This window comes from Hyla sarda, chromosome 5 (assembly GCF_029499605.1).
Source record: "Hyla sarda isolate aHylSar1 chromosome 5, aHylSar1.hap1, whole genome shotgun sequence".
NCBI classification, from domain to species: domain Eukaryota; kingdom Metazoa; phylum Chordata; class Amphibia; order Anura; family Hylidae; genus Hyla; species Hyla sarda.
In genome coordinates this window covers 13,686,299-13,705,273 of record NC_079193.1, presented here as the reverse complement: position 1 = coordinate 13,705,273, position 18,975 = coordinate 13,686,299, and the positions used below count along the sequence as shown (strand labels likewise).

Genomic DNA, 18,975 nt, shown 5'->3' with positions numbered 1-18,975 from the left:
ACATGATGGAATAAAGTTTTTTCTTTTTCACCATATTGGACCTGTGTGCTGCGGATTTATATGAACTTTCTAGATAGATAGATAGATAAATAGATAGATAGATAGATATCAATGTAAAGAGCAGGCAGCACAACCATGTATTCTGGCTAAATCTTGGGGTGCCAGCGAAGATAGCAGTCCCAATCGCAGACTGAACAGATAATCCAAGACGCAAGAAGATACAGCAGCACGCCCGGTAGTAAAGTGCAAAAAATGGGATTAATTTAACCCATATCAGATGCGACGTTTCAACGGCATCCCGCCATCTTTTTCAAGCATGCTTGAAAAAGATGGCGGGATGCCGTTGAAACGTCGCATCTGATATGGGTTAAATAAATCCCATTTTTTGCACTTTACTACCGGGCGTGCTGCTGTATCTTCTTGCATTTTAGATAGACAGATAGATATGAGATAGATAGATATTAGATAGATAGATATGAGATAGATAGATAGATAGATAGATATGAGCTAGATAGATAGATATGAGATAGATATATAGATAGATAGATAGATAGATAGATAGATATGAGATAGATAGATATGAGATAGATAGATAGATATGAGATAGATAGATAGATAGATAGATAGATATGAGATAGATAGATAGATAGATAGATAGACAGATATGAGATAGATAGATAAATAGATATGAGATAGATAGATGAGATAGATAGATATGAGATAGATATGAGATAGATAGATATGAGATAGATAGATGAATATGAGATAGATAGATAGATAGATAGATATAGATAGATATGAGATAGATATAGATAGATATGAGATAGATAGATATGAGATAGATAGATAGATAGATAGATAGATATGAGGAACAGCAATGGGGTCCACTCCGTGCAAGATTGTGTCCGTCGTAGGAATTACCAATTCATTTCCAATTGTGCGAAATGTAACATTGACGCATCTGTAAAGCGACTTCAGCAAATATATTCTATATACTCTTAGGCTGCTGTTCACATTGCTGTTTTCCTGGCATATTTTCTATGACTGTTGTCTTGACTTGCTTTGTGCACAGACGACCATGTTTCCATACACTTACATTTTTTGGAAAATGAACGCAAATTTTTTTTCCAATTTTACGGACGCATTTTTTAAACAAAATGTAATATGCCTGCAACCTGAAAATACATTGTGAGAGCTGTTTTTATAGAGGATTGAATAAAGCTGGGAATTTCGTCTTTTTTCATTATTGTGTGAACTGAGCCTGATACTCTGTTAGGATGAACTATTGGGGTAATAAATTATATGAGATGTACAAATCAGGATGTGTAAGATATTTAGGTGAAAGACTCCAGTGTTTATTCTGTTACGTTACAGCCCCACATAAGGATGGATGGATAGATAGATAGATAGATAGATATGAGATAGATAGATAGATAGATATGAGATAGATAGATAGATAGATAGATATGAGATAGATAGATAGATAGATAGATATGAGATAGATAGATAGATAGATAGATAGATATGAGATAGATAGATAGATAGATATGAGATAGATAGATAGATAGATATGAGATAGATAGATAGATTGATATGAGATAGATAGATATGAGATAGATAGATAGATATGAGATAGATAGATATGAGATAGATAGATATGAGATAGATAGATAGATAGATAGATATGAGATAGATAGATAGATAGATAGATATGAGATAGATAGATAGATAGATAGATAGATATGAGATAGATAAATAGATAGATAGTTAGATAGATATGAGATACATAGATAGATAGATATGAGATAGATAGATATGATATAGATAGATATGAGATAGATAGATAGATAGATATGAGATAGATAGATAGATAGATAGATATGAGATAGATAGATATGAGATAGATAGATAGATAGATAGATATGAGATAGATAGATAGATAGATATGAGATAGATAAATAGATAGATAGTTAGATAGATATGAGATACATAGATAGATAGATATGCGATAGATAGATAGATATGAGATATATAGATAGATAGATATGAGATAGATAGATAGATAGATAGATAGGAGATATAGATAGATAGATAGATAGATAGGTAGATAGATATGAGATAGATAGATAGATATTAGATAGATAGATAGATAGGAGATAGATAGATATGAGATAGATAGATATGAGATAGATAGATAGGAGATAGAGAGATAGGAGATAGAGAGATAGATAGATATGAGATAGATAGATAGATATGAGATAGATAGATAGATAGATAGATATGAGGTACATAGATAGATAGATATGTGATAGATATGAGATAGATAGATACATATGAAATAGATAGATAACAGATAGATAGATATGAAATAGATAGATAGATATGAGATAGATAGATATGAGATAGATAGATAGATATAAGATAGATAAATAGATATTAGATTGTAAAAAAAAATGTAATGATATCAGTATAATCATGAAATATATAAAGATATTGTTATAAGTAATGTATGTTGTTTTCCATAACTGTATATTATCAATAATTATAACAAATTCTGAAATTCAATATAATCGTCTAAGAAATAAAATCTACCAGTCATGATTCTAATAAAGTTCTTAATGTTTCCTTCTTACAGATAATAGAAGATCAGGGATTGCTCCCATAATCGGACCGTGATGACTCCTCCACCAGTGATGTAATAGGAGGAAACCATTGGTCGATCCCAAATGACGGATCTGTGAGTTTATATTTATCACATTTATTAATAATATATTCAATGATTTTAGAATTTCTATATTATTGTTTTCTTTATGATGAATAAAATGAAGTTACATTTCAGGGGACATTGATTTCCTCGGCTTTTTGTCTGTTGTGTAAAATACAGTATAGAGCTACATATGGTATAAAATTCCTCAATTCCCTAGAACGCTTTAACTGGCTTATAAATAGGGGGGGGGGGGGGGAGCTTTGGTTCTGCAAGATTCAAACAAGCACCTGAGCGACTTGTGCAACATGTATCCAACTAACAACTCAGAGCGCCGGCTGCTAAAGATCCTGATAAATTGGTTATAAAACGCAAAACTTTAACGTCCGTTATAATACGTCAGATCACAACACGATAGCAATACTAATAGTGACCGAAAAAGAAGAACCATTTGAATATTTTTTTCTTGCCTATAGAATATATCAGTTGTGGACAACAGTAAGTTGAGTAGATTTTATGTTTTTTTTTTAGGGTTTGTTCGCATGATGCAGATTTACTACAGGCTTTCTGCAGCTGATAAACAATAGATTTTATATACATTTATTTTTATGTTTTGTTTTGTTGCAGAAACACATAAGATTTCCTACAACTGATCTGCGACTCATCTGCATTGTGTGAACAGAAAATACCCTGTAAGTTATTGTAGTGAAAAAAAAAATGAAACATATATATATATACAATGTAGGTAGAGGAGAGCACCGTGCTCAAGGATTCCAGATCCGTCTGGGTGCTCAGCTTCAGGAACAGACCGATTCCCAAATAATATCCAATAGAAAGTAGAAGCGGCACTCCAAAATATTCAATAAGTTGTGGGTTTATTCACACATCTGTGCAAAAAGCGAAGTTTCGGCTCGACAACAGAGCCTTTCTCAAGCATGCTTGAGAAAGGCTCTATTGTCGAGCCGAAACGTCGCTTTTTGCACAGATGTGTGAATAAACCCACAGCTTATTGAATATTCTGCAGTGCCGCTTCTACTTTCTATTGTATATTTATATATATAATTATATGTATTTGTACATAATAAAAATAAAATATATATATATATTTATACATATAGACATATAGACATATAGATATAGATATAATTTAATGTATATGTATTTTCATATATATATATATGGAATACATTGATGGCTGTAATGTACAAACTGTATTCTATATCATCAGAAGGTAAAATAGTAAGGTGTAGATGTTGGTGCAGAATTTTATATCAACCAAAGGCGCACTGAAGGTCACTTTCCCAAATATTTTCACACACTTAACCGTAACCTCTTCTCCTATTTACCAGAATATTTTCCGGTAAATGAGTTAATTTTTCTTTCACCGTTCTCAACTTCCTATTACCAACTGGTTCTTAGAAAGCTCAGGATTGACTTTCCCTGAGGGGTTAAGAACTTGGCCAAATATATATACCGTATATATATATATATATATATATATATATGCAAAATCATAGAAAGTTGCAGAATCTTGTAATACTGGACTAATACAGCTACTCCAAACTAATACATATATATATGTGTGTGTGTGTATATATATATATATATATATATATATATATATATATATATATATATATACACACACACATGTAAACACAGAATATAGAGAAAAGTAGTAAATAATGAATAAAATAGAAAAATAAATTTTAGGAATGTATATTTCACTCTTCGTTGCCAGCATTTTAACTTTTACATGTTATTACAAACTCACTAGATGGTTAATTAGAGATGTGAAAAATATTAAGCAAGTGAAGAAAAAGAAAGTCTAATAATAATAAAAATAATAATAAATAGAAATTATTTAAACATCTTATTTATTTATTTATCTTAAACTATAATTTGATTCTTGAATTATAAGCAACTCCTTAAAATAAGTTTCCTTGTGTCAGTCTTATCCTTTAGAAGAGAGCATCTTAAGCGGAGTGTAAATCACTCAGTAGCAGCTGAGATAACCGCATTACACTAACATCTTAATGACTCTGCTAATCCAGAGGGACCGAGTCGTGTTATGGAGTCCATTCTGCTCCTCTGTAATTTATCGCAAAAAATGATTACAAACAAGGAGATGAATGAATATAAAATCTACGAAAAACACATCAGAAACGACCACGATGTATGGATTATATACGATAAAATATGTACGTTACAACTTGTTGGGTACAGTATTTGTTTCTATAGTTTGCTAGTACTTGTATTGTAACCAATACTGGATCCGATACTACTACCATGATAAATAGTGCTGCATCTGATACTACTACTAAAATAAATAATCCTGCATCTGATACTACTACTAAGATAAATAATCCTGCATCCGATACTACTACTAAAATAAATAATCCTGCATCTGATACTACTACTAAGATAAATAATCCTGCATCCGATACTACTACTAAAATAAATAATCCTGCATCCGATACTACTACTAAAATAAATAATACTGCATCTGATACTACTACTAAGATAAATAATCCTGCATCTGATACTACTACTAAGATAAATAATCCTGCATCCGATACTACTACTAAGATAAATAATCCTGCATCCGATACTACTACTAAAATAAATAATACTGCATCTGATACTACTACTAAGATAAATAATCCTGCATCTGATACTACTACTAAGATAAATAATCCTGCATCTGATACTACTACTAAGATAAATAATCCTGCATCCGATACTACTACTAAGATAAATAATGCTGCATCTGATACTACTACTAAGATAAATAATCCTGCATCTGATACTACTAAAATAAATAATACTGCATCTGATACTACTACTAAAATAAATAATCCCGCATCTGATACTACTAAGATAAATAATCCTGCATCTGATACTACTAAGATAAATAATACTGCATCTGATACTACTAAGATACTGCATCTGATACTACTAAGATAAATAATCCTGCATCTGATACTACTAAGATAAATAATACTGCATCTGATACTACTAAGATAAATAATCCCGCAACTGATACTACTAAGATAAATAATACTGCATCTGATACTACTAAGATAAATAATACTGCATCTGATACTACTAAGAAAAATAATACTGCATCTGATACTACTAAGAAAAATTAATACTGCATCTGATACTGCTAAAATAAATAATACTGCATCTGATACTACTAAGATAAATAATACTGCATCTGATACTTCTAAAATAAATAATCCCGCATCTGATACTACTAAGATAAATAATACTGCATCTGATACTACTAAGAAAAATAACATTGCATCTGATACTACTAAAATAAATAATCCCGCATCAGATACTACTAAGATAAATAATACTGCATCTGATACTACTAAGATAAATAATACTGCATCTGATACTACTAAGATAAATAATACTGCATCTGATACTTCTAAGATAAATATTGATTCTGATACTTCTACTAAGATAAATATTACTGCGTCTGATACTACTAAGATTAATAATACTGTGTCCAATACTACTACTAAGATAATTAATACTGCATCTGATACTACTACTAAGATAAATATTGCTTCTAATACTACTACTAAGATATAAAAAAAATCTGCTTGCAATACTTTCTACGAAGAAAAATGCTGCTTCTGATACTACAACTAAGATAAATAATATTGATTCTGATACTACTACTAAAATAAATAATACTCCTTTTGATACTACTAAGATACATAAAACTGCTTCTGTTACTACCACTAACGCTATACTTCTATTGATACTACTACCACTATAAATAACACTGCTCCTGATACATCTACAAGCAAAAATAATACTGTGTCTGATACTACTAAGATAAATAATACTGCTTTTGATACTACAAAGATAAAGTACTGCTTCTGATGCTACTACTAGTACTACATTTCCATTGATAGTACTACCACTACTACAATAAATAACACTGCTCCTGATACTACTACTACAACTAGCATAAATAACACTGCGTCCAATACTTCTACTACTTATACTAACAGAACTAATACTGCTTCTGGTGTTACTACTACTAAATTTTGGAAATGATGTATCAAACTGCTAAAAGTTAAAATGTAGATATAGTTATATTAGATACAATATATATATATATATATATATATATATATATATATATATATATTTGATAGAGTTCTATACCTATAGACAGCAGTTTTAAAACTTTTACCCTATGCCATACAACAGTGTTCCCCAACCTGCGGCTTTCCAGCTGTTACAAAACTAAAACTCCCAGCATTGCCTTCAGCTGTGAGGGATGCTGGGAGTTTTAGTTTTGCAACAGCTGGAGAGCCACAGGTTGGGGAACACTCGTCTAAAACACTAAAGGATGTTCTAAAATGGTCCAGGCATGCTGAGAGTTGTAGTTTTGCAACAGCTGGAGAGCAACAAGCTGGGGAACACTGATCTGAAACATTACAGCATCAACTAAAAGCTGTCAGGGCATGCTGGGAGTTGTAGTTTAGCAACAGCTCAAGAGCCATAGGTTGGGGAACACTGATCTAAGACATCATGATATCAGACAAAAGCTGTCAGGGCATGCTGGGAGGTATAGTGTTGCAACACCTGGAGAGACAAAGGTAGGGGAAAACTGATCTAAAACAGCAGAGGATCAACTAAAAGCTGTCAGGGCATGCTGGGAGTTGTAGTTTTGCAACAGCTGGAGAGCTACAGGCTGGGGAACACTGATCTGAAACATTACAGCATCAACTAAAAGCTGTCAGGGCATGCTGGGAGTTGTAGTTTCATAACAGCCTGAGAGCCATGGGCTGGTGAAAAATCTAAAACACTAAAGGATGTTCTGAAAATGGTCCGGGCATGCTGGGAGTTGTAGTTTTGCAACAGCTGGAGAGCAACAAGCTGGGGAACACTTATCCATAACATCACAGGATCAACTTAAAGCTGTCCGAGCATGCTGGGAGTTGTAGTTTACCAACAGCTCAAGAGCCGTAGGTTGGAGAACACTGATCTAAGACATCATGATATCAGGCAAAAGCTGTCAGGGCATGCTGGGAGTTGTAGTTTTGCAACAGCTGGAGAGCCACAGGTTGGAGAACACTGACCTAAGACTATTCCTATTATTCTGGAGAGCCGCCGGTTCCTGGTTGGTAAACATTTCATATAGATACAATTTTGGGAATAATTTGCACTTATTTTGTGTGAACCTACTTGATTTTGGAAAATGTAAGTAATAAAGTTTGGTTGTTTACAGGAGTAATGTCACCCAAGCCCTCTCCATCTCCATGGCTCTTACCTGAGCTGTCACTTTTCCTCTTGCCCGACCTCTTTTCTGTTTCGGAAGGGGAGAGGGTCTGCCTGCCATAGTCCGCACTCACACACGCTGAGCCCGTCGAGCTGTTAGTGCCCAGGGTACTCGCATTAGAACACAATATAGGGGGGCTGCTTCCAAGCTGCGGGGGTCCAGATTCCTGCTGAAGGCAAAGACTATGCCGGGTGGAGGCCAGGTGCGAGGACATCTGAGGAATGTGCCAATTAGATTGCAAGCTCTGGTGGTGGTGCTGCTGCTGCTGGTGGTGATGGTGGTGATGCCCTCTGTGATGCTGACTTCCAAACATGCCCTCCTCATTGGGGTAGCCAGCGATTATGCAAGAGGACGAAGACGAGGATAAATCGGGATAGGACATATGATCTGATCTTCCGTGGAGGGCCAGCGAAGATTGGGCGAACGGGTGCAAGCTCTGAGAGGTGGCATGGGGGCTGCGCAGGCAGCCAAACAGTGTGTGTTCCATGGCATGCAAGTTTCAAGTTGCAGGCAGCAGAGTTCCCAGGGATTATACTCCACCACGCTGTCACTTTTCACGGTAAAATTATATTATCCCCCAATGGTGGCACTGGCAGCGGCGGCGGTGGGGCGCAGCGCGCGGCAGATAATCCAGGTCTTCAGCCTGGTGGCCGGGCTCCTCTTTTCGCTTCAACCACTTTACACTGACCAAGATGAGCCTTCCGTGAGCTCCTCAGATGTCAAGAGTAGGAGAGGTTAAAGGCAGTAGAGGTGGTCCCATGGAGCTGCTTTAAGGGGGAAACAACTAAGAGAGGATATAAATAGTGTGTAATGTGAGCCGGGGGCCGGCGCTGCAACACTGACCACAAACTCCTCCAAGACTTTAGCACTGATTTCTGTAAGATGCAACAAGATGCGTCATCCCGGGCGGCCAGAGCCCAGCGAGGGTAGAGAATAGATCTGGGATAGAACATTTCTGATGTGTGTTTAATACTTAGTGACCCAATTTATCTCATTATACATCTTTCTATCTATCTCATATCTATCTATCTATCTCATATCTATCAATCTCGTATCTATCTATCTCATATCCATCTATCTCATATCTATCTATCTTATATCTATCTCATATCTATCTATCTATCTATCTCATATCTATCTATCTATCTATCTTTCTATCTAGCAACAGGAGAATACAGCAGCACACTGCTAGCACAAAGATATAGATAAAACATGAGTATATAGATACAACATGAGAAGCTGTTCAGCTATGGTGCAGTAATGAAATAGTGAGATACTTAGCTTGCAATTTGGCGGCCAAATAGCTTGGACCATCCCACCACGGTAAGGTGATCTCATTGGGACGGACCCTACACTATGAATATGCCTCTGTGTGAATAGATCAGCAGGCATTGCAGGATCTGGAACATCCAAATCACCTTATATACACCTGAAAGAGGTGGGTGGGGTGTAAGAACCAACATGGAGGTAGCCACTCCCCCATATGTGTAATACAAACAAAGGATAAGTTGGCCAGCACTATTGATTCCAAACTATTATACGGACCTGGCTTACAGGTGCAGGCTGCTGGGCTAAATATACAGCAACAGGAGAATACAGCAGCACACTGCTAGCACAAAGATATAGATAAAACACCTGTACCTGTGCACCTGAACCAAAATTGTAGAAAAATCTCAACAATCTCAAGGTTACAAGTCCATCTCCAGAGATCTAGATTTGCCTTTATCCACAGTGCGTAACATTATAAAGAAGTTTACAACCCATGGCACTGTAGCTAATCTCCCTGGTGTGGACGGAAGAGAAAAATTGAGGAAAGGTGTCAACGCAGGATAGTCCGGATTGGTGGATAAGCAGCCCCAAACAAGTTCCAAAGATATTCAAGCTGTCCTGCAGGCTCAGGAAGCTTCAGTGTCAGCGCGAACTATCCGTCTGCATTTAAATGAAATGAAACGCTATGGAGGAGACCGAGGAGGACCCCACTATGGAGGAGACCCAGGAGGACCCCACTATGGAGGAGACCCAGGAGGACCCCACTATGGAGGAGACCCAGGAGGACCCCACTATGGAGGAGACCCAGGAGGACCCCACTATGGAGGAGACCCAGGAGGACCCCACTGCTGACACAGAGACATAAAAAAGCAAGACTACATTTTGCCAAAATGAACTTGAGTAACCAAAATCCTTCTGGGAAAACGTCTTTTGGACAGATGAGACCAAGATAGAACTTTTTGGTAAAGCACATCATTCTACTGTTTACTGAAAACGGAATGAGGCCTACAAAGAAAAGAACACAGTACCTACAGTGAAATATGGTGGAGGTCAATAATGTTTTGGGTTGTTTTGCTGCCTCTGGCACTGGGGGCCTTGAATGTGTACAAGGCATCATTAAATCTGAGGATTACCAACGGATTTTGGGTAGCATTGTACAGCCCAGTGTCAGAAAGCTGGGTTTGCGTCCGAGATCTTGGGTCTTCCAGCAGCACAATGACCCCAAACATATGTCAAAAAGCCCCCAGAAATGGATGACAACAAAGCGCTGGAGAGTTCTGAAGTGTCAGCAATGAGTCCAGATCTAAATCCCATTGATCACCTGTGTAGAGATCTTAAAATTACTGTTGGGAAAAGGCACCTTCCAATAAGAGGGACCTGGAGCAGTTTGTAAAGGAAGAGTGGTCCAACATTCCGGCTGAGAGGTGTAAGAAGCTTATTGATGGTTACAGGAAGCCACTGATTTCACTTATTTTTTCCAAAGGGTGTGCAACCAAATATTAAGTTAAGGGTGCCAATAATTTTGTCCAGCCCATTTTTGGAGTTTGATGACATTATGTCCAATTTACTTTTTTTCCTCCCTTTTTTGGTTTAGTTCCAATACACACAAAGGGAATACACATGTGTATAGGAGTAATCTTAGCTATACAGCCATGATACTGCAGAGCCTCTGCTCCTTTTCTGACAAGCATAAAGATGTTTTTGTTGGCTACCCTGTAGTGACCAGAGGTTTAGTATGTAAGGGGTTGGCTGTGAGGAGAATGTGTGTCCACCCATGACTGAGCATCTGAGTCCACCAGTGACTGAGCATGTGTGTCCACCAGTGACTGAGCATGGGTGTCCACCAGGGACTGAGCATGTGTGTCCACCAGTGACTAAGCAAGCGTGTCCATCAGTGACTGAGCATGTGTGTCCACCAGTGAACGAGCATGTGTGTCCACCAGTAACTGAGCATGTGTGTCCACCAGTGACTGAGCATGTGTGTCCACCAGTGACTGAGCATGTGTGTCCACCAGTGACTTAGCATGTGTGTCCACCAGTGACTGAGCATGTGTGTCCACCAGTGACTGAGCATGTGTGTCCACCAGTGACTGAGCATGTGTGTTCACTAGTGACTGAGCATGCATGTCCACCAGTGACTGAGCATGTGTTTTTATACCAGTGACTGAGCATGTGTGTCCACCAGTGACTGAGCATGTGTGTCCACCAGTGACTGAGCATGTATGTCTACCAGTGACTGAGCATGTGTGTCCACCAGTGACTGAGCATGTGTGTTCACCAGTGACTGAGCATGTGTTTCCACCAGTGACTGAACATGTGTGTCCACCAGTGACTGAACATGTGTGTCCACCAGTAATTGAGCATGTGTTTCCCCCAGTGACTGAACATGTCTTTCCACCAGTGACTGAATATGTGTGTTCACCAGTGACTGAGCATGTGTTTCCACCAGTGACTGAACATGTGTTTCCACCAGTGACTGAATATGTGTGTCCACCAGTGACTGGGCATGTGTGTTCACCAGTGACTGAGCATGTGTTTCCACCAGTGACTGAATATGTGTGTCCACCAGTGACTGAACATGTGTGTCCACCAGTAATTGAGCATGTGTTTCCCCCAGTGACTGAACATGTCTTTCCACCAGTGACTGAATATGTGTGTTCACCAGTGACTGAGCATGTGTTTCCACCAGTGACTGAACATGTGTTTCCACCAGTGACTGAATATGTGTGTCCACCAGTGACTGGGCATGTGTGTTCACCAGTGACTGAGCATGTGTTTCCACCAGTGACTGAATATGTGTGTCCACCAGTGACTGAGCATGTGTTTCCACCAGTGACTGAATATGTGTGTCCACCAGTGACTGAACATGTGTGTCCACCAGTAATTGAGCATGTGTTTCCAAAAATGACTGAATAAATGTGTCCACCAGTGACTGAACATTTGTGTCCACCAGTAATTGAGCATGTGTTTCCACGAATGACTGAATATATGTGTCCACCAGTGACTGAACATTTGTGTCCACCAGTAATTGAGCATGTGTTTCCACGAATGACTGAATATATGTGTCCACCAGTGACTGAGCATGTGTGTCCACCAGTGACTGAGCATGTGTGTCCACCAGTAATTGAGCATGTGTTTCCACGAATGACTGAATATGTGCGTCCACCAGTGACTGAGCATTTGTGTCCACCAATAATTGAGCATGTGTTTCCACGAATGACTGAATATATGTGTCCACCAGTGACTGAGCATGTGTGTCCACCAGTGACTGAGCATGTATGTCCACCAGTGACTGAACATGTGTGTCCACCAGTGACTGAACATGTGTGTCCACCAGTGACTGAGCATGTGTGTCCACCAGTGACTGGACATGTGTGTCCACCAGTGACTGGACATGTGTGTCCACCAGCTCTGAGTTCATTTGGTGCATGGGGATATTGTTTGAGCATGTGTGCTCAGTAGGTGGACCTGCACATTTCTATACACTTTGAACACCAGGTGGAGCCACAGTATGTAAGTAAAGGTCCTAACACTTAAATGGTACCTGTCCCCATGAATGAAATTTAATTATATTTATTATAGATTGGCCTATTTAAATGACTTTTCTAATAAACTTGTTAGTAAAATTTTGTAACTAAAAGTTCGGCCACCAGGGGTCCTCTTTCTGGTCCTGCCTGCAGTACTGCTTGCAGATTGTCTCCTGCACAGCCTGGTAGAGACAAAAAGCAGAAAATGCAGGTGGTACCTCAGCTCAACACAGTATATAGAGTGTATAGAGCTGAAGATTTCAGCTCCCTTCCCCTTTGAGCTGAGCTAGACTATAGAGCAGGATTTCCCAACCAGGGTGCCTCCAGCTGTTGAAAAACTCCTGTGCAGGCATGCTGGAAGTTGTAGTTTTGCAACAGCTGGAAGCACCCTGGTTGGGAAACCCTGCTGTCATGATGCCTTCAGTGTATAGTGCTAAATGTTTTGCTAAACATTGTGCTGGATAGTTCTGCTCCTTTTTGCAGCTGCTGGGCAGATCTGAGTACATTGTAGAGTTCAGTGCACAGCTGAGGGAGGTGAGTGCGGTCTCAGCTGTTTAGAGCAGCATAGCAGAGTAAGGGAGGAAGTTCTCCCCTACAGGGCTTCAGATGATGTCACGCCTGCTGGGTAACGCCCCTTCCCAGTCTGTGGAGCTGACTGAGACTGAGCAGAATATACAGAACAATAAAAAGGTAGAAAACTAAAAAATAATGAAAATAAAGGCCGGGGGTGGTTTATCATGATGATGGCAGTGAACTGGGGGGATTAAAAAAATTATCAATATCATGACAAGTACTCTTTAACTGTTTGGTTCAAACAGCTAGTAAATGGAAAACATTTTAAGATATTCCATAGAGGGACAACTTTTTAATGGCTTTAGACTTTGTACTTAATTTTTTGATAATTATTAATTTTTTTCCTGGATGTGAAATTAAGCAGCCATTTGAATAGTCTTCAGTTAAAGGGGTAATCCAGAGCCCCAGCGTTTGGAACATTTTATTCCGAACGCTTGGAGCAGGCGGTGGGGGTCGTGATGTCACGGCCATGCCCCTTGTAACATCACACCACGCCCCCTCAATGCAAGTCTATGTGAGGGGGCGTGACGGCCGCCACGCCCCCTCATATAGACTTGCATTGAGTGGGCATGGTGTGACATCACGAGGGGCATGACCGTGATATCACGATCCCCTGCCGTCTGCACCCAGCGTTCTAAACAAACACCGGGTGCTGCACAGAGGTCGTGGAGGTCCCAGCTGCGGGACCCCTGCGATCAAACATCTTATTCCCTATCCTTTGGATAGGAGATAAGATGTCTAGGGGCAGAGTACCCTTTTAAAAACAATCTATTTTGCTGCTGTGGACTTTCTGTAAGTCGTTACTTTATGGTGGATTCTAACACTTCAAATAAATAGGCCTACAACTGTTATGGAACTATACACGTGAAGCTATTTGCCAATCTAGGTGTTTGTTAGATATCCAATAGAGGGCTTTGTATACAGGAATTGTATACAGCAGACAAACCTGTTGAGAGATGGGAGAGCATACATAGAGGGCAACTCACACAGGCTGTGGATTAGGAGGAAAGCAGATACATAGTGGTTAATAACCCCTTAAAGGAGTATTCCACTGGAAAATATATATATATATTTTTTTTAATCAACTGGTGCCAGAAAGTTAAACAGATTTGTAAATTACTTCTATAAAAAAATCTTAATCCTTCCAGTACTTATCAGCTGCTGTATGATCCACTGGAAGTTCTTTTCTTTTTGAATTTCCTTTCTGCCTTACCACAGTGCTCTCTCCTGACACCTCTTTCCATTTTAGGAACTGTCCAGAATAGGAGCAATTCCCAATAGAAAACCTCTCCTACTCTGGACAGTTCCTAAAATGGACAGAGGTGTCAGCAGCGAGCACTGTGGTCAGGCAGAAAGGAAATTCAAAAAGAAAACAACTTCCTGTGGATCATACAACAGCTGATAAGTACTTGAAGGATTAAGATTTTTTAATAGAAGTAATTTAAATATCTTTAACTTTCTGGCACCAGTTGACTTAAAAAAAAAAAAGTTTTTCAGTGGAGTACCCCTTTAACGACGAAGCCTATTTTGACCATAAAGGGGTACTCCGGTGGAAAACTATTTTTATTTTTTTAATCAACTGGTGCCAGAAAGTTAAACAGATTTGTAAATTACTTCTATTTCAAAAACCTTAATCCTTCAAGTACTTATCAGCGGCTGTATGCTGCACAGTTCTTTTCTTTTTGAATTTCCTTTCTGTCTGACCACAGTGTTCTCTGCTGACACCTCTGTCCATGTCAGGAACTGTCCAGAGCACGAGCAAATCCCCATAGCAAACCTATCCTGCTCTGGACAGTTCCTGACACAGACAGAGGTGTCAGCAGAGAGCACTGTTGTTAGACTGAAAAGAACTACACAACTTCCTGTGGAGCATACAGCAGCTGATTTTTTAAATAGAAGTCAATTACAAATCTGTCTAACTTTCTGGCGCCAGTTTATTTAAAAAAAAAAAAAAGTTTTCCACTAGAATACTCCTTTAGGGTCTATTCACACGTACAGTATTCTGCGCAGATTTGATGCACAGATTTCGACCTGTGCTCAGTCATTCAGTTTGCATTGAAACTTCTGCAGCAGAAGATCCTGTACATCCAATCTGCACAGAATCCTGTACGTGAGAATAGACCATTAAGGACCAGGCCAATTTTCATTTTTGCACTTTTGTGTTTTCCTCCTCCCTTTCTAAAAATCATAACGCTTTCAGTTTTGAACCTACAGACCCATATAAGGGCTTGTTTTTCGCGCCACCAATTGCACTTTGTAATGACATCAATCATTTAATAACAAAATCTACCGAAAAAAAATATATATATTTGTGGGGGGAAAAAAAAAAAAACACCATTTCTACTCAGTACAATTTTCGGTAAAACTTACACCTTGTCTTTATTCTGTAGGTCCATACGGTTACAAGGATACCCAATTTATGTAGGTTTTATTTTATTTTACTAATTTTAAAAAAATTGTAACTACCGTATTTTTTGCCGTATAAGACGCACTTTTTCTTCCCCAAAACTGGGTTGGAAAAGTCGGTGCGTCTTATACGGCGAATACACCCCTATCGTGGCGGTCCCTGCAACCATCAATGGCCGGGACCCGCGGCTAATACAGGACATCACCGATCGCGGTGATGCCCTGTATTAACCCTTCAGATGCGGCGATCAAAGCTGACTCGAACAGCCCGACTGAATAGCCGGGTTAGTGCTTACAGGACACCGGGAGGGACCTTACCTGCCTCCTCGGTGTCTCCTCCGTTCAGGGATCCCCTGTATGGCCGGCGCTCTCCTTCCTCGTCATCACGTCGTCGCGTACGTGCGTCGCCGTGCGTAACGACGTGATGGAGGCGACGGAGAGCGAGGATACCCGGCCGGCAGCAGAGACGTTCCGGAGCGACGGGGACACGGCGATAGTGATGGAGCGACATCCAGGGCAGCGGTGACGGGTCCGGAGCGGCGGGGACACGTGAGTATTACCTCCTATGCAGTGGTCTTCAATCTGGGAACCGCCAGATGTTGCAAAACTACAACTCCCAGCATGCCCGGACAGCCAACGGCTGTCCGGGCATGCTGGGAGTTGTAGTTTTGCAACATCTGGAGGTCCGCAGGTTGAAGACCACTATTGGGTTCAAAATCTTTATTTTTTTAGATTTTGCACCTATAAATTGGGTGCGTCTTATACGCCGGTGCGAAAAATACGGTACATGCACCAAAATTAGTATGCTTAAAATTGTCCTATTCTGACCCCTATAACTTTTTTTTTCAGCATACAGGGCTATATCAGGGCTCATTTTTTGTGTCTTGGTCTGTAGTTTTTATCGGTACCATTTTTGTTTTGATGCGGCTTTTTGATTGCTTTCTATTAATTCTTTATGGTATTTGAAGTGACCAAAAATGCACACATTTGGAGTTGGGTATTTTTTTTTACGTGTACGCAATTTAGGTAATCATATTTTAATAGTTTGGACATACATGGCGGTACCACATATGATTATTTTAATTTTTTAATACATTATTTATTTATTTATTTTTTTATTGAAAAAGGGGGGTGATTCAAACTTTTAATAGGGAAGGGGTTAACTTACTATTATAAAAAAAAAATTAAACTTTTTTTTTTTTAACCCCCATAGGGTGCTATACCATGCAATCTGCTGATTGCATATACTGATCAATGCTATGCCATAGCATTGATCAGTGTTATCAACGCTATGCTGCTCCAGCCTGCATAGCAGGCTAGGAGCAACAAATGACCATTCGGACAGCGAGGAGGCAGGTAAGGGCCCTCCCGCTGTACACTCAGCTGATTGGGACCTACGATATTGTGGCAGATGTCCAGATCATGCTCCACTGAGCTACCAGCACTGTTAACCGTGGGTCCTAGCTGCCCGCAACTGGGACCCACCGGGTTTAAACCATTCCTTGCTCGTGAGAACGGTTTAAACCCCGTTAACGGTACTAGGGCGTGCAGGTACGCCCTCAGTCCTTAAGTACCAGGACACAAGGGCAAATCATTGATCATAAGATTTAACCGATCATACGTGGCCATATGTGACCTAGACCAGGCTCTGACCTAGACTGGGACAACCCCATGTGGTCAAATCGTCACCAACATGTTGTGGGCGAGACTTTCCAAGAGAGGTAATGGCGCTGCCATTTTGTGGGTTAATAGTGGTGCTACCAGCAAAAATCATGCACCCAATTAACATTGCATGTCAAAATTCTGTCCGCAAAATGTGTGAGGGGTCTTGGCCACATTCAGCTGCTGCCGTGTGAGGACCTGGCTGTATTATAGGACTAGGGTGATCAACACACAGCAGGAAATCACACAAGATGACCTGTAGTCTAAGAACAGTGGGATTATTTTTATGAAGTCAAACTAGGCTGTGTGTATGTATGATGGTGTTAAAGGGGTACTCCTGTGGAAGACTTTTTTTTTTTCTTTTAAATCAACTGGTGCCAGAAAGTTAAACAGATTTGTAAATTACTTCTATAAAAAAATTGTAATCTTTCCAGTACTTTTAGGGTCTGTATACTACAGAGGAAATGGTTTTCTTTTTGGAACACAGAGCTCTCTGCTGACATCACTAGCACAGTGCTCTCTGCTGACATCTCTGTCCATTTTAGGAACTGTCCAGAGCAGCATATGTTTGCTATGGGGATTTTCTCCTACTCTGGACAGTTCTTAAAATGGACAGAGATGTCAGCAGAGAGCACTGTGCTCATGATGTCAGCAGAGAGCTCTGTGTTCAGAAAAGAAAACCATTTCCTCTGTAGTATTCAGCAGCTAATAAGTACTGGAAGGATTAAGATTTTTTAATAGGAGTAATTTACAAATCTGTTTAATTTTCTGGCACCAGTTGATTTAAAAAAATGTTTCCACGGGAGTACCCCTTTAAATAATAATGTCATAGTGTGCATAAATATGGCAACCACACAGTGACAACATAACAGTGCTGTATAATAGTGCCACAAGTTATTATTTAATATCCCTATACAGTTCCCAAATAATGCCAGTCTCACCCTGTAACGACTAAAGCTGGTTTTGCCCCGAAGGGTTAAACTTTTCTAGTGTTTGGTTGCAGCATTGTGCATAGCTGTGGTGACACCCTAGCCAATCAGGAGTTGTGGACGTCTAGCCAATGGCTTGTTGTCTTGGCAGCCACACCCTGCTGTCTTCACTATAAAGGTCTCAGTTGTCTTCCAGTTTCTGAAAGAGTTTTCTCTCCAGCAGCTCCTGGCTGCATGTGATTCTGATATACTGGTATTGTGATTCTGGCTTTGTTTCTTGGTTAACCCATTCTTGGATATTTCACTTGACTTTGCTGACAATTCTCTTTCTGTTTGTTTCTTACCCTTTGTGTTTTGTATCTTGTTCCTGTTTGCTCATTGTTTCCCGACCATTCTCCCTGACCTGTACTGTATTGTTTATTGTTTTGACTTGTCGCCCCTGCACTTAGTTCAGCAGAGGGACCTGTTTCAAGTTGTGGAATCATGTGGAAATGTGACAGACCCCTTTTTAAAAGTATTTGTATCAACAGACAACCCTTTAAAATCTTCACTCAGCTCCCCCTAGTGACGGTTGTCATTAAAACTAATTGTTGC

The 18,975-nt window shown here is 39.4% G+C and overlaps 1 protein-coding gene and 1 long non-coding RNA gene across 7 annotated transcripts in view; one reads left to right on the top strand and one right to left on the bottom strand.

Moving 5' to 3' along the window:
* The window catches only part of MEOX2 (mesenchyme homeobox 2), a 148,891-nt gene extending 140,389 nt beyond the window's left edge, over positions 1 to 8,502 (bottom strand). The window contains exon 1 of the mRNA XM_056518906.1: positions 8,007 to 8,502. Within this exon, the coding sequence (XP_056374881.1) occupies positions 8,007 to 8,502 (496 nt within the window). The remainder of the gene's footprint in view (positions 1 to 8,006) is intronic.
* Positions 1 to 18,975, top strand: part of LOC130272900 (uncharacterized) — a 49,537-nt gene that overhangs the window by 9,873 nt on the left and 20,689 nt on the right. For 5 of the 6 annotated variants that reach the window (XR_008843776.1, XR_008843778.1, XR_008843779.1 and 2 more), the window contains exons 2-3: positions 2,636 to 2,737; positions 3,332 to 3,396. This is a non-coding gene — a long non-coding RNA (uncharacterized LOC130272900). Of the gene's footprint in view, positions 1 to 2,635; positions 2,738 to 3,331; positions 3,397 to 4,656; positions 4,987 to 18,975 lie in introns of those variants that run through there. The other variant, XR_008843774.1, reaches the window with a different exon arrangement.